Genomic DNA, 15,387 nt, shown 5'->3' on the forward strand with positions numbered 1-15,387 from the left:
CCAGAGAGATGCCACATCCCAAGAAAGAGGTCTCAGGGAAATCCCAAGTGGCTTCATCACTGAAGAGCTGGTGACCTTGGGCAAGTGGACCTCTTTAACCCTAAGTTCCCTCATGTGTAAAATTATTGTAGTGTTAATATATGGCTGTTGGGATGACTAAGTGGAATAATGTATGTGAATTGGTTAGAACAACACCTGGTGCATACTAAGTACTCAGTGAATATTGCTTATGATCCATTTGGGGCCATGGTTGGGAAATAGGATGTTGTGGCTAAGAGGGACTCACCACATGAATCCCGTATGGATTACCACTTTTCAGAGTTTTAAAAGACCATATAATTCAATCATTGTGAGCCACCAAACTGGACACAATTTCATCTGCCCATTGGTTTCAGAAGGCTCTTTTAGGTTTTGGAATATCTTGGTCCATTTTTAAGAGTATTACTAAACCAGTCAGAGTCCTAGCCAAAAAAAGAAATGTTAATAATGGGACCACTTAGAGATATGTGGGCAAAATTAAAAGAATCAACAAGGGATGCTGAGATGTTCTGGGACTAGCGGTAGTGGGAAGCCACCCCTGGGCTTGATGGGAGGCAGAGGTGGTGGCGGTGCTAGAACCCGGTGAGACTTGGCGCCTTGCAGGAAGTCTTCTATGAGAGCCTGTAGGGGAGGGCTATAGTCACTGCCTAAACTGCAGCACAGGGCAGGGAGGGGGCAAGAAAAACACACCACCTGCCTTTCCTCTCACTTTCTGATCTCCTACTGGTGCCCCTATTAGCTGGTGGAGACAAGCTGGCAAAGAAACCCGAATGAAACAATCCACACAGGCCAGTCTCCTGGGTCATGGAGCAGAGCAGAAAGAACTGGGGATACAAAGAATAACTACCACATTCACTAGCTCTTGTTACACAAATTGGGAGCAACCCGTAATGCGGTATTTCATTCAGTCTTCATGTCCTGTAATGAAATGAACTGTAATCAAAATGGGAGCTTTCAAAGAAGCAGAAATGTACTAATACACAAAGTCTAATCCGGAGGTTGGGGTGTGGCGCTCAGAGTAGATTCCATGATACCTTCTGTTTCCTATTATCCATGTACCTTGGGGCTGAGCCATGGCAGTTGGTAACACAATATTACTGGTTATCAGATTTAACTGTGCATTGGTTAAGAGTTTTAAATTACTGGGTAGATTTTTAAGCTAAATCACCTGATGTCTTAGCCCATTAAGACTGCTATAGAAGAATACCATAGATAGATAGCTTATAAACAATAAAAAATTATTTCTCAGTGTTCTGGAGGCTAGGAAGTCCAAGATCACGACACTGGCAGATTTGGTGGCTGGTGAGAGCTCTCTTTCTTGTCCATAGGTAGCCATCTTCTCACTGTGTTTTCACTTGATGGAAGGGGCAAAGGAGATCTCTGGGGTCTCTTTTATAAGGACACTAATCCCAGTAATGAGGGCCCCACCCTCATTGAATTTAAAATTCAATTCCTCAGTCCCACTAGCTACATTTCAAGGGCCCAATAGCCATGTCTAGCTAGTTGATACCATTTTGGACAGTGCAGATATTTTTAGACATTTCCATCATCATGGGAAGTTTATTATAGAGCATTGTCAAGTGACAAGACCCCCATGCTCATGGGCTGGGGCTCAAGGCAATGAGAGATGGAGCAGAAATCAAGAAACTAATCCACACAAACTGGGCATCCACACTGGGGAAAGTAACAGCTATGGAGTATACAGAGGTGGTCAGCATAGGAAGACATATGTGAGACCCCTGCAGATATGCGGATCCGGTCAGAGTTGGCTTGGACTCTGTGTGGATGGAGCCAGCAGCCTAGATGGGCTGGGGAGACCAAGACTCATGCTGTAGCACTAGACACCTCTTGGAAAGTGGGCATAGGGTGATGGTTATTTCATTTACTTTCGAGCCTCACTCCTGGTCAAGGTGAGGTGACTCGACTGTCCACCTTGAACAGCACAAGCCCGGGGCTATGTCAGGTGGTGAAAGGACAGTCTATATCCAGACTCTCCAGCAGGTTTATCCCCAGAGCTCCAGAAACAGAACCGAGCTGTTGCAAGAGGCCCTGTTACTGGAGAGCAAGGTTAAGTGTATAGCAGGAAGATGTAGGGAACTTTCAATGGGCTGATAATGAGAGGGACATTTGTAATTATGAATTACTTATTAAGTTCAATCTAGAACACTTGAATGCTTTACCATGTAGTGGGGGAAGAGTGCCTTTTTGGAGATAAGTCCGTGAAAGGTGCTGACTGGATGTTTCGAGAGAGAGGTAGAATGGTAGAGCAGTTTCCCAGGACAGCAGTGCAGAGTCCCAGAGGCCGGATCGCTTAGACAACAGGAATTTACCATCCCACAGTTTGGGAGGCTAGAAGCCCAAGATCAAGGTGTTGGCAGGGTTGGTTCCTTCTGAGGACACTAAGGAGACTGTCTTCCATTCCTCTTTCCTGGCTTCTGGTTGGCTGGCCATCTTAGGCATTCCTTGAGTTATGAGCACATTCCCACTCCAATATCTTCGTGTTTAAATGGAATCTCCCTGTGTGTGTATGTCTGTGTCCAAATTTCCCCTTTCATAAGACACCAGTCATATCACATGAGGGTCCGCCCTACTCTAGTAGGACCTAATCTGAATGTAATGAATTACTTCTAGAACAACCCTATTTCCAAATAAGATTACATTCTAAGGTGCTGGAGATTAGGATCTCAGCATATACAGTTTGACATTATTCAACCTGTAACAAATGGCTCGGTAGAAAGAGCGTTTATTTTGGAATCAGACAGACTAGGTTTGAGTCTTGCTTTTGCCACTGCTTTTCTAATGCAGTTTTATTTTATCATCAGCAAAATGAGGATGATATATTTAATAGAATCATTGGTAAAATGATAAATCAGTGGTAGAATGAAGCACTATTTGATGTATTACCAGTTAAAAAATATTTCCAATTAAAACAATGGCACATCATCAATTATAACATGCACCACAACTTTAAATATGTCAAATTGTGAAATAAAATGTTTTAAAGTTAATGAAAGTAAAGACTGAAGATAACATGTAAAGTGTCTCCTGTGGGAAGGTAAGGAGGTGTACAATAAAACTGCATCAGTTTTCCTGTCACCCCTTTCTTTTGCCTGAGCAGAAAAGCTACCATCTCCATTGGTCACCACCCAACTTGCCATCCATTTCAAGAAGGAATGAAATCATTTACTGGGCAGAGGTCAAAATGATTTCCTAAGGAGACAGTTCTGTGAAGTGTGTTATTCTCACAAAAATTTTAGTTCAAACAGGGTGACTTCCGAAGTTTCTCATCTGGAGGATCCCACTCTTTATTCCTACCTTGGCTAATAAGTCCATTTATGTGGATTGCTCTGAAAACCAGAAAGCCCTTGGGGAAGTTTATTTGTTTAGTTGGGATAGAAGGTGGGTTGAACCAATAGGGAACACTACTACCTTTGAAGGATATGTAGTTCTGTGTTAATCAGAACTAATGTCGACAGTGTAGGATATTTAGCATCCAGTGATGTCACCTCATCATGACAACCCCCAAAACCCTTACACATTTCCAAATGCCCCCTAGGAAAGTGAGTATTACCCCCACCGAGAACTACTACGCTAGACCAATGTGTCAAGGGTACAAGATCAGCTTCTGCCCAGGATTTTATAAGTTAAAAAGAAGCAAAGGCTGCCAATATCAGGCATGTTTTCAATTTTAGAAACTGGTGAGCAGGAACCCCCAGTTCATGTGGTAGGTCAGCCAGGCCCCCAGAAATAATGCATCTTCAGCACATAGACATATCATAAACACATGGCACCCATGCACTTGATTCCACACGGGACTCTTTATATAACCAACAAATGTTAAAGAGTTTTCATCCTATGGAAGTAGAGAAATCACTTAAATTGAAAATAAAAGTCATTTCTCACTAGTACCAACCTCCTTCTGTTTAGTGATTTTGAGACTTAGAATTTGTTGCAGCTATAGGGCAGTCACTTGAAATCAGCAGCCACAAGCTGCTGAAATCCTGAAATTAAATAATGCTATTCAATTCTGGTGACTCAGTGATTTGATTTTATTATCTGAATTTTATGTGGTTTAATGTGTGCCCTTGGAAGTGATATGGTTTGAAAAACTGTCTGTAATAAATCCTTTATTTTTGAACATAAAGCAAGCGATCCATTCTTTATTCAGAGAAAATTAATTTTCTTCCCATCCTCACTAAATAAACATTGGGGAGATAGTTAAAGAATATCAGTTTGGAGGAATATCTAGTAATCCGCCTGCCGTGGAGGCCATCGTGTCCCTCTGGCCAGTGATGTCATTCTTTACCTGCCTCTGCTGCCCATGGGACAGGGCCTTGCACTTCCCCAGGAAACCTTAACCTGTTCAGTGACTGGCATCAGTTTGGGTCCCTGCCTTCACCTTCTCCTCACGAATAGCATCCCGTTGTTCAGTGCTCACCTCCCAACAGCCTCATCTCCTTTGCCTATGGGAGTTCCAGCAGCCCTTGGAAGCCTAAAGCACCAGACAGCTATTCTGTGCATAGCCTTGAACTGTTTCTTAACGACATACTGACCTTGTCTCCTACCCAATCCAATCTGGATTGGCTTGTTCAGTGTCCAGGGCCTCCACCGCATCTCCAGTATGCCCAGTGGACAAACCAGGTCTCTGGGAACACAGTCACAGGCTTATTCAATGACTTTTCCTATCACTTCCTCATTTTACATCTGTTGTCTGGCTTGTGCATTACTTTGAGCAACAGGGGTTAGGTGCAAAAACTTCAGATTTGCATGACGATAACCCATACAGGTGAAACACGCAGACTCGTGAGCTTGACTCCCTGGGTTCAACTCTACCTCTTGCAAGCTGTGTGAAGTTGGGGAGTTTACAGGGTCTCTCTACCTCCGGGTTAGAGGAGATAATAATGGTACCTGCCTCGTAACGCTGTCATAAGGATGAAAATGGGTGCCTGTCAAAAGACTTGAATGGACGCTTTACCATAGAATATACACAGATGGCAAGAAAAGATGTTCAGCAGCCTCACTTATTAGGAAAATGCAAGTGAAAACCACAAAGAGGTATCACTATACACCTAATAGAATTTTAAAAGTTAAACATACACTTATTTCACCCCTATGTATTTACCACTCAAGAGAAGAAGAAATATATGGCCATAGAAATGCTTGTACATGAATATTCATGGAAGCTATATGTGTAATAGCCAAACTGGAAACATTCCGTATGTCCATCAATAGACTATTACTCAGCAATAAAATAGATGAACCATTGATGCACATAACCATGAATAAATCTAAAAATAATTGCTTGGCAATGGGAGGAGGGTGGGATGACAGGGCAGAGTTACCGAGGAACATGAGCAGGCTTTGGGGTAATGTTATGTTCACTATCTTGACTGTGGTGATGGCTTCACATGTGCGTACATGTGTCAAAACTTGTTGAATTGCACACTTTAGATAGATGTGGTTTATTATATGTCAATTATACCTAAATAATGCATTTTTTAAAGTAAGCATTCCGTAAGTATTATCTATTATAAACTTTAGTGTTATACTGAAAAGTGTTTTAGATAAAATTTTTAAAAGAGCATCTCATCCAAAGCAATATTCAATTATTGCATCTATCACCACCATGCCATAACCTTGCTGCATGTTTCATTTTCATTTTCATTTTCAAGGGATTCTCATGAATAAACTTAAATTAAGGAAAATAGTCCAGGCTTTGAGGTCAGAAGACATGAGTTCAGGCGCCCACGTTATCATGTGATGCTTGACCTTGATTTTTCTCTTATATAAAATAGTGTACAGTCACACCCCATGTTTGCTGTAAGAATCAAGTTTAAAAATGGATGTGAGCATGTGCTGAAAACTGTAAAGCAACATGAGTATGTAAGTCACTGTGATATATATTATGAGTCATTATGACCAGGGAGGAGAGGCGATTAGCACACTTTTGGAAGACTTGGTGACAGAGAGCCAGCAAGATGAAAATAAACATTCACCAAAAAACAAACAAAAACAAAACAAAAACTCACACAAGAGCAAGGAATAAACCCTGAATCTTCTCAAATCCCTTCCGCTGGTATTTCTACATCAGAATTTCCTGGGACACTCTTAAAAGTACAGATTTCTGGGTCCCACCTTATACTTACTGAGTCAAAATTGCTGGGGGTAGGGAACAGGAATCTGAGTTTTAAGGAAAGCTGCCTGATTGATTCTGATGCAGCCAGTAGCATCAGTCAGTAGATAGTCTTTTGGAAACAACCACCTTGACCTTATCATATCTCAGTGAGAAACATGAGCTACCTTAGGCTCTGTTGCTCAGATTAAACCTGGCTTCATTCTCCAGAAAAGGTAATGCATCTCCAAGAATGGCTGGGGGTGCAGAAAGGTTTGAAACACCTTTCAAATAAGCAGTTAGTACTGAGAGCATGTCTTCTATCATCATTTTCTGTCTTTTCCTGAGCAGCTATGTGCTGTTAGGATTTTTACTGGCCCTGAAATTGTCTTTGGAAATCACCTACCTTGGTAATGCAAATGTATATTGCTTAATTTCTTTCCAACCAGTTATTTCCCTCAAAAAAAAAAACGAAACAAAAAAAACCCCACCTCATTCAGTGTTGCATGCTGGCAGCTTGCCTTAGCGTGCCTGAGCCGTGTGGCTTGATGCCAACATGAACTTTATACCTATGTGGGATCATCATTATTTGAAAATCAAAAAGTGAGAAAAGCAGAAGGATTGGTGCAAATCAGCCATTTGTGCTACTTGGGGCAGTTAAAGCAGAGGAAGCAAGACTAGAATCGGATGGAATCTAAACCTGCCTTTGACTTTATTCTTCCATCCACAAGGAGAGAAGATTCCTTTTCTGTGTCTTAAGGGTGTAAAATCCACCTAGAAGTTCTTTCTTGGGAGTCATTTTGAAATTCCCTATCAAAAGATACCATGTGAATATAATCAAGTCTCTTATTGTAAGGCTCTTTATTCTACAAATTGGACCAGATGTTGCAAAGATGCATCTAGGGGCTGGGCAGGGAAATTCATTAAGAGAAGAGCTGGAAACCAGAGGGTGAGTGCCCCCTATGGTTGGGGCAGTTACCAAATGTTGCCAAGTGCGAATGTGGCTTTTCATCCTCTGATCCTCACTTTGTCGATAAGGAAACGGAAGCCCAGGGAGGGGAAATGACTGAGTAACCATGATAATCCCAAAATAAGGCATACTTAAGACCAAAGGCGGTTATCTTCGTATCCATTCTCCTGGCTTTCCACTTTATTATGGGGGGAATTATGAGTTACGCAACCTATAAAGAGTAAGATTGGCTAAAATGGGCACCTACACAGTCATTAGCCATTACTGTGCCCATCACACAGCACTAATCTATTACCGGTTTCCTTCCTCGAGAGCCCAGATGTGCCCTCAGGCCCTTTCTCATCCTGAGGCTCCAGGCAGCCACTAATAATTGATCCATCTTGCTGCCCTATTACTTAACAACTCTAAATCTTTAAATACAAAGCTTGAGAGTATTCTGTCTAATAAGATTTCCCTCCTTGAAACACGGCTCATTTTCTGAGGGTGTTTCCTTGAAGACTTTCAAACTGCTTGCCCTGGTGATTATCTGCAGCAACCAAAGTCGAAAGATTTAAACTTTATATGGAGAAAAATTGCTATGTCAAGGCCTTTGTACCTGATTTGGTGCTGAGACTGAACTGGTGTATTGGTTTGTTCCAGAATCCAGAGGCCACTCCAAGCTTTGAAGCAAAGTGAAACCCTTAGGTGGGCCTTGGTTGCTTGAGGAACCTCTGGATGGGGGATCATTGGTTTTGCTCTGCACAGGACAGTCCTTCCCCAGGCTAAGAACTGTTTTATGAGAACAGTGGACTGAGGTATATACTGTGTTCAGTCCTTTGTTTGGGGCAACAGGTGGGGAGGACTTTATTTGTTATGTCATATTTCTTTTGGTAATCATTTATCCATAAAAATAAAGAGCAAATGAGTACCTCCAGGTCATTGATGATACCAATATTTTTCCTGCAGTTATCTCTTGCTCAGTGACACTAAGCCCAATGAAAAAGAACACAAGGGCTGAATTTACTGTGAACGCAAGTAGCAAAAGTGACTGGCATCTAGGATAGTGACAGAGCTGGGACTTGACTTTTGCAAAGGTCTCCCGGGCTTGCTGGAGAGCACTTATGGTTTGCAAGAAGGTGAAGCACCGTCAAGTTAATTTGCCTAAAGGTTAACAATTAAAAGCCCTAATCCCCGGTGGGTTTTCTCTTTCTCTGTCTTTGCAGGTTGACAGAACAGAGGTGATTCGCACCTGCATAAACCCGGTGTATTCGAAACTGTTTACTGTGGACTTTTACTTTGAAGAGGTGCAGCGCCTGCGGTTTGAGGTCCACGACATCAGCAGCAACCACAACGGGCTGAAGGAGGCTGACTTCCTCGGGGGCATGGAGTGCACCCTTGGCCAGGTGGGTCAGCAGACGGCCTTCCTCCCTCTTGCCTTCTTAAGGTCTTTCTTCTCCCCATTTTCTCTCTCCTCTCATTCAGTCCATGCTTTCTTTCTCTTGATTTTCTTTTCTTTTACATTTACTACTTTATGACTTCCTATGCACTGTCGCATCCATTGTATTTACCTAGGGATGTTGCTGAAAATATGTGAAGTTACTTATTTTGCAAAATTAATCACTTTTTTCCTTCTGAATTCCTTCATTTATCTCACAGTTGTTCACTGAGCAGCTACTCTGCTCTGGTTGTGTGTCTGATAGCTGTACCTTGATACAGTGTAAATTTCCATCTCCCAACTCATCTCCCACACAAGGAATATTGCTCATTTACATGTATTCCAAGCCTCTTGTGCCCAAAATAGCCCAGGAGAGGGGCTAAATAGATATTTGGTGAATGAATAAATGCTTTCACTTAATCTTCACAACACTGATGTGAAATATATTAACATCATTAGTATATACATCTGTAGGTGAGAAAACCAAGGCTCAGAGAGGTTCAGCGTAAGGCACTGCACTAAAAAGGGGCTGAGCTAGAACTTGAACCAGGTCAGCCTCACTCAAAACCCCATCATGTTGCTTCTGTAACATCCTTCCTTTTTCCTTCCCTTCCTACTGTACCCAGGACTTCAGTAGGTGCTCAGGTGATATCTAAGTGGAGAAATAGTCCCTGTGCCCAAGAAGCAGACACTCTGATTGGAGAAGGCATACTGTATGCATCTCAAATAGAGCAATTTCTGATGCTCCTTAAGCCACAGTGAGACTAAATACCCTGGGCTCTATGCATGGCATTGTGGACCTTCAGGGAAAGGAGAGCTTTCTGCTGGCTAGAATCAAAGAAATCATTGCGGGATCAGCTATTGAAAAAATATGGTCCAGGGATTGGAGAAGAAGGAGGGAGGCCTTTCAAGTAAGAAAGAAAAATAAGCTAGGCAGAGAGGTCAGAACAACCGCGGCGGGGTAAGGGGCAGAGGACACCAGTTTCACTGAACCAAGGCCAGATGCTGATTTACTGTGAAACCACTGAAGCTTAAACTTCAGAGCCCCTTTCTCGTGTGGGTTTCTTCCAAGGCGCTGGGTCACATTTTTATTTGTAGTTTTGTACTTTTTTTCTCAAAGAAGGATTCCAAATTATATGAGCCTGTAACTTCACAAAACCAGCACCAGTCCCATGCCGAGGTGAGAGTCTGCCTGGTAGAGAGATGGCACATATGCCTGTTGGTTGGTTTGAACCCTGCCTCATGCCACTTGTCCCTAAAAAAGAAATGTCTCCCAGGTGAACACTGAGTGACAACATAGACAGTGTCCTCAGTAAATGTAGTGATTACTTTCATAAGATTCTTGCTTGTTCCTTTAATGAAAGGCAAAAGCCTAAAGTGGAAGTACTGCTGAGGGGAGGCAGATAGGTCATAGATATAATCTCTCTGTGACTTTGGGAAAGAATTGATGGCAGATAATTCTAGGGTCTTGCCAGGTGCAGCACCCAGTAAGTAGGCATTGAATGAATAAGTGAGTAAATTAATGAATTTAAAGTGGACTTCTGTAATATATAAATAAAATTAAAAGGTGATTAAAATGGCATCTTTTAAAGACATAAATGAGCCACTCTACGATTCTCCTTAGGACAGTGGGCATCCCTTATATATAAAAGTCAAATTCTGTCCCAAGAAATAGATGTAGATCCATGTAGGAGTCCTGTGAATAAAAGATTATTTCATCCAGAGCTTTGATTATTTTGTCTATGTGAATGACCCTCAAACTTATATCTTTAATCTCTCACAAGCCTCATCTTGCCAGCAGTCAGTAAGTCCTTGACCCTCTACTTTGTGCCAGGTGTTGAGCTAGATGCCAGTGGTATAGTGGTGAGCCAAAAACATTGTCCCTGCCCTCCAGCAGCTCACCGTCTAGTTGGGGACAAAGAGAGAAGCAAGTGCTCCAGTTCCTGTCTTGCCACAACTGATGCTGAAAAGGAGAGATAAAGGCACTTCCCACAGTCAAAGCTTGTTTCCTCAAAGCTGTGTGCAGGGCCTTGCTCGGTCCATCTGAGTTTGTCACGTTCGCACTCTGCCATGTGAAACAGCAGGCCTCGTGGCCTTTAGGGAAGGAAAATAGCAGCCCTAGGCATGCTAGAAACTGGCATTGGCCATGCGGTTGGTACAGCACATCAAGTGACTTAGCTCAGAGCAATTCTGCCAAAGGAAGGTTCATGTCCTCCCTGAGCACTCAAGGCAGAACCGTGTGTTCTGGGCAGATGGATGAGGGGCCAGATCACAGCGATGCAGGGCGCTTGGAAAGCTGTGTAGCCCTTCTGGGTGAGTGTGGAGACCATCCTTGGATTTCTGTTGGCCAGAAGGAGACCAGGAGCTTAGCTTGCTGCACCCAACAGAGGGCCTATCAAGGAGAGAAATGACCCCACACTATTGAGAACAGCAAGCTGACCTTTGATAAGATGCCTTTATTTTTTTTTTTTTCACTGCTTACTAACTACTTCATTCATCCCAATATTTTTTCACTCCTTCATGTACTCATATAGTGAACAATGAATCAGAAATGATAAAATAATAAATATAGTAGCTAACTTTCTATGGGCCCTTTTATTTACCAGCCACCGGGCTAGGCACTCACTATACCTCAATGCATTTAATCAGCACAACATCCCTAGGCGGTAGGCGTTACAATGACCCTTATTTACATTTGAGGAAACGGAGACTGAGTAAAGCTAGGTAACTTATTCAACTGTGTCACATCGCTAGTAAGTGGTGGAGCTGGAACTTGAATGCAGATGTGTTTGGCTCTTAAGGCCCTCATAATCTTTTCCATTTACTCTAATAGCTTGTCATTAACTAGTGTAAATTATGATGTTGCATCTACTAATGCAAATTCAAGTTGGAGTTGACTTTGCTAGGGTGACTTTTTTTTTAAGTTTGTCATACACAAAGCTGACAGAGGCAATATAGGAATCATGCAGAGAAATAGCCTTGGTTATCTTTCCTCAAGGTTTGCATATTGAATTTACTTTAAATATAACATGGCTTCTTAAATATCATTAGTGTGTCAACTTCCCAAAACCAGTAGCTTAAAATGAAGTGCCCACAGGTATCCCTTACTGGCCTTTTCACCCTCAACCATGTTAAGTGAACCAAATTTAGTGGTTGCTCTGGTTTTCATCTTTGTTTTCTTACAGGCATTTCTCTTCTTCAAGGCTTGGAAGACAGTTACAACTGTGCAAAGTCCTCCTCTCTTCATTGCCATCTGACTCTTCTTTAGTGTATTTCCCCCCTAAAGTTCAGAGAACATCTGTTAAAAGAACCAATAATGCCCTGCCTTATGTTCTCATAAGTGGGGCAGGGAAACCTGTGACCACATTGCCTACCACACTGCGTTCAATTTCCACGACCCTTTGCACATTGGAAAAAGTGGAGTAGCAATACTGCTTAAATGCTATCACTGTAGAACTGCTCACAGAGGTCAAGACAGAAGCAACCTTTTCCCTCGAGTTGATAAATTGACTCCGATATCTAAAAAAAATCTCTCTCCCAGCTCAGGAAGACCCATGACATCCATCTGCAACTAGATACCCCACTGTGAGTGTTTATCTGAAAGACCCCTGACTTCATTCTTTCCTTGGCAGAGACCTATTGCTCACATAGCAGTTAAGGTTTAACAGTCAGATGGAAATAACTGATAGGAATTCATTCATCCACCCAGTCATTCAATGAATGATGCATTTAATGCTAATAGTAATAATGAAAAGCTAATATACACATATTCATTCATTGAAATGCATATCTATAAATTCATTCATTCATGTATTGGGTACTTGCAATATACCAGACACTCTTCAAATAGTGGGGCCTTAGCCATTAGCAAAGTTGGCAAAGCCCTGGTCTCATGGAGCTTGCCTATTCCTACATAATATAAAAACAGATAATAAATAGCCTTATGAAGGAAAACCTTCTGGGCTAAGAAAGAGAGTGGTGGGAAGGGGGTGGGTGCTAATTTAGATAGAAATGTCAGGGAAGCCCTTTCTAAGCAGAGACCAGAATAAAGTGTGGGCATTCGTCATGCAGAGACATCCAGAAAAGTGTTCTGGGCAGAGGGCCGAACAACTGCTCTTACACACTGCCAGACTCTATGCTGAAACTTTGCATCAATTACCTCATTTAATTCTCACAAAACCTCTGATAGGAAAGTACCAGTATTTCCTAGTTTTCCTGCTTAAGTGCACATCTTTTTCAAGTGGGGGAGCCATGAGTTAAACCCAGGCCTCCTGACTCCCTACTGCAAGCTGAGCAATTTTGTGCCTTGGCCAGTCTGCAATACTTGCCAGCATTTTTGATGTAAGATTTAGAGAATGATCACTAGGAAGAAACACTGTAAAGTCTGCATCATCCATCTCATTTGGAGCTTTTGTGTCCTTGGCCTGACGAAATGCTTTACCCTGGGCATTAGGCTGATTGGAGGTGCAGCTCCTTCCTCTTTCTCCTGAATGCCATGTGGTGTGGCTGGGGAGGCGTGGGGATGGAGGTGGGGTGATGATGGCCTCTGATTAATAACTGAGCTACATCATTTATGGTGACGATGGGGCCTTACTCCCATCATCAGAGGCAAAGATGGATAATTAAGACATAGCAGTCCTTAAATCCCTCTCTGAAACTCTCCCTCCCTCCACTTCATCCCTTGCTAATGAAGTCAGAGAAAGGGTAAAAGCCTTTAATTACACTTGAAGTAATTAAAGCCCTGCTTAATAGAAAGCTCAAGACAGGAAGCCCAAACTAGTCGATTACCCATTGCTCCTGTCATTCTGAATCATACTCCGTAGGGTGGTTTTTTTGTAGGTCTCCACTGGGGAGTGAGGACTATACTGAACTCACATAAAATTTATAGACACACACACACTCATGTTGTATGTCCTGTCCCCTGAATGTCTGAGAAAGTTTCCTCATTGTGCCTTTCTTTTCCTTCCTGCACATTTACCCATTAATAGAAGTCTAAATCAGCAGAACAGATTAATTTAGAATTCTGTAACTATAACTCTTTTAAATCTGATCTGTTGAACTATAATTGTCTACATGCAATTCTTACTTTCTAGCTCAGTGCTTCTCAACTGTAATGTGGATGCAGATCACCTAGGGATCTTGTTAAAATGCAGATTCTGATTCAGTAGGTCGGGTGGGGCCTGAGAATCTGCGCTTCTAACAAGTTCCCAGGCCCTGCTGCTGCTACTGCTGCTCAAAAGGGCCAGATAAGATAAGGAACGGAGGACACCCTGAGAGGAGCAAAGGAGAAGTTCTCAGTTCCACAGGCAACTTCACCTTCCTCCTAGCTCAGCAACTATTCCCAACTTCTAATGTGGATCTTGAAGAATGAATATAATTTACCATTTAAGGAGAGAAAGTCTGAGTAATCCTAGGCAAAGGAAACAGCAGAAAAAAAAGCATAGTTCTTGAAGGGTTTTTTGTTTATGCTCTTTAAAATATTTTTTAAGGCTTCCCTTTATTGATAGGGCATATAAGAGGCCAAAGTTCTCAAGGGTTACTTTGTGCTCAGACAAGATTGTGGGTATTTGGGTCAGCGGTGGAAGCAAGGAGACCGGGAAATGTAGAAATAGCACCAAGAGAAGGCTCTTCTGGCATAGTATTTACCTTGAGCCAGTCTGATGTCTTCAGGTGAAGTGATATTGGCCAGAAGTCTTGGGTCAGGAAATGGGATGGTAGGGATTTCCCTAAAATCAGCCATCACTGCATCTTTTCCTGGGACTCTGAACCTGATCATGGGCAAGTCAGTTCTAGATTTTTATGTCTACTGTTACAAATTATCACAAACTTGGTAGCTTAAAACAGCAGAAATGTATTGTGTCATAGTTCTGAAGAGCAATCTCTGAAATCAAGGTATTGGCAAGGCTTTGCTTCTCCCTGGGAGAGAGTCCATTCTTTGCCTCTTTCAACCTCTGGTGGCAGCTAGCACTCCTTGGCTTGTTGCCACATCATTCCAAACATCTAGCATCTTCAAATCGCTCTCTGCCCTGTCTTTATATTTCAATTCTGAGTGTTTCTCATCAAATTTCCCCCCGATTCCCTTTTATGACAACACTTGTGATTGTATTTAGGGTTTCCATAGATAATCCAGGGTTGAACTCCCATCTCAAGACTCTTAACTTAATTACATCTCTGAAGACCCTTTGTTTTTGCCACATAAGGTAATATACACAAGTTTCGGGGATTAGGACGTAGATACCTTTGAGGGGTCATTTTTTTTCCTCCTACTACAGTCAACATTGCTAAAGTACCTAGAGTCAGGTGTACCAAGCACCTAGTCCCGAGGGATAAAGTAAAGGTTTTCTTTCTGTCTGTTGTACTCAGCCTGCTCCTCCTTCTCACGTGTGACCTTTGTATCTCCTGTTCCCTCCACTGAAGCATCATCCCTCCCCTTTCCGACTATTCAATTCTTCTTTTCCAAAATTCTTCAGGTCAGGAGAATTTCTTCAGAAATACCTTACCTCATCTCCTGGACCAGGCCAGTTCCCTTCTCACAGCATGACACTGCTACTCCTTGCGGAGTTGGAATTTGACATGTGCTTTGTGTGACTATCTCTGGGAGGGCAGTCCCCCTGTCTGCCTGTGTCATCATTCTTTCCTTAACACCCAGCACATAATAGACACTCAATTAATATTTGTTCAATGAAGGAAGGAATCCTGGCTTTAACTCTTATAAGCTACGTGTAATATTAGTCTGTTAGGGCTGCCATAATGAAATACCACAGACTGATGATGACTTAAACAACATAAATTTATTTTCTCATAGTTTTGGAGGCTGGAATTTCAAGACCAAGGTAACAGCAGGGTTGGTTT

The 15,387-nt window shown here is 42.3% G+C and overlaps 1 protein-coding gene across 5 annotated transcripts in view; it reads left to right on the forward strand.

Moving 5' to 3' along the window:
• CPNE4 (copine 4) overlaps positions 1–15,387 on the forward strand; it is a 320,582-nt gene that overhangs the window by 199,369 nt on the left and 105,826 nt on the right. For all 5 annotated transcript variants that reach the window (XM_081159934.1, XM_081159931.1, XM_081159932.1 and 2 more), the window contains exon 3: positions 8,324–8,503. In XM_081159934.1, the coding sequence (XP_081016060.1) occupies positions 8,324–8,503 (180 nt within the window). The remainder of the gene's footprint in view (positions 1–8,323; positions 8,504–15,387) is intronic.

Source organism: Miniopterus schreibersii (genome assembly GCF_964146895.1).
Source record: "Miniopterus schreibersii genome assembly, chromosome: 15".
Taxonomy (NCBI): Eukaryota; Metazoa; Chordata; class Mammalia; order Chiroptera; family Miniopteridae; genus Miniopterus; species Miniopterus schreibersii.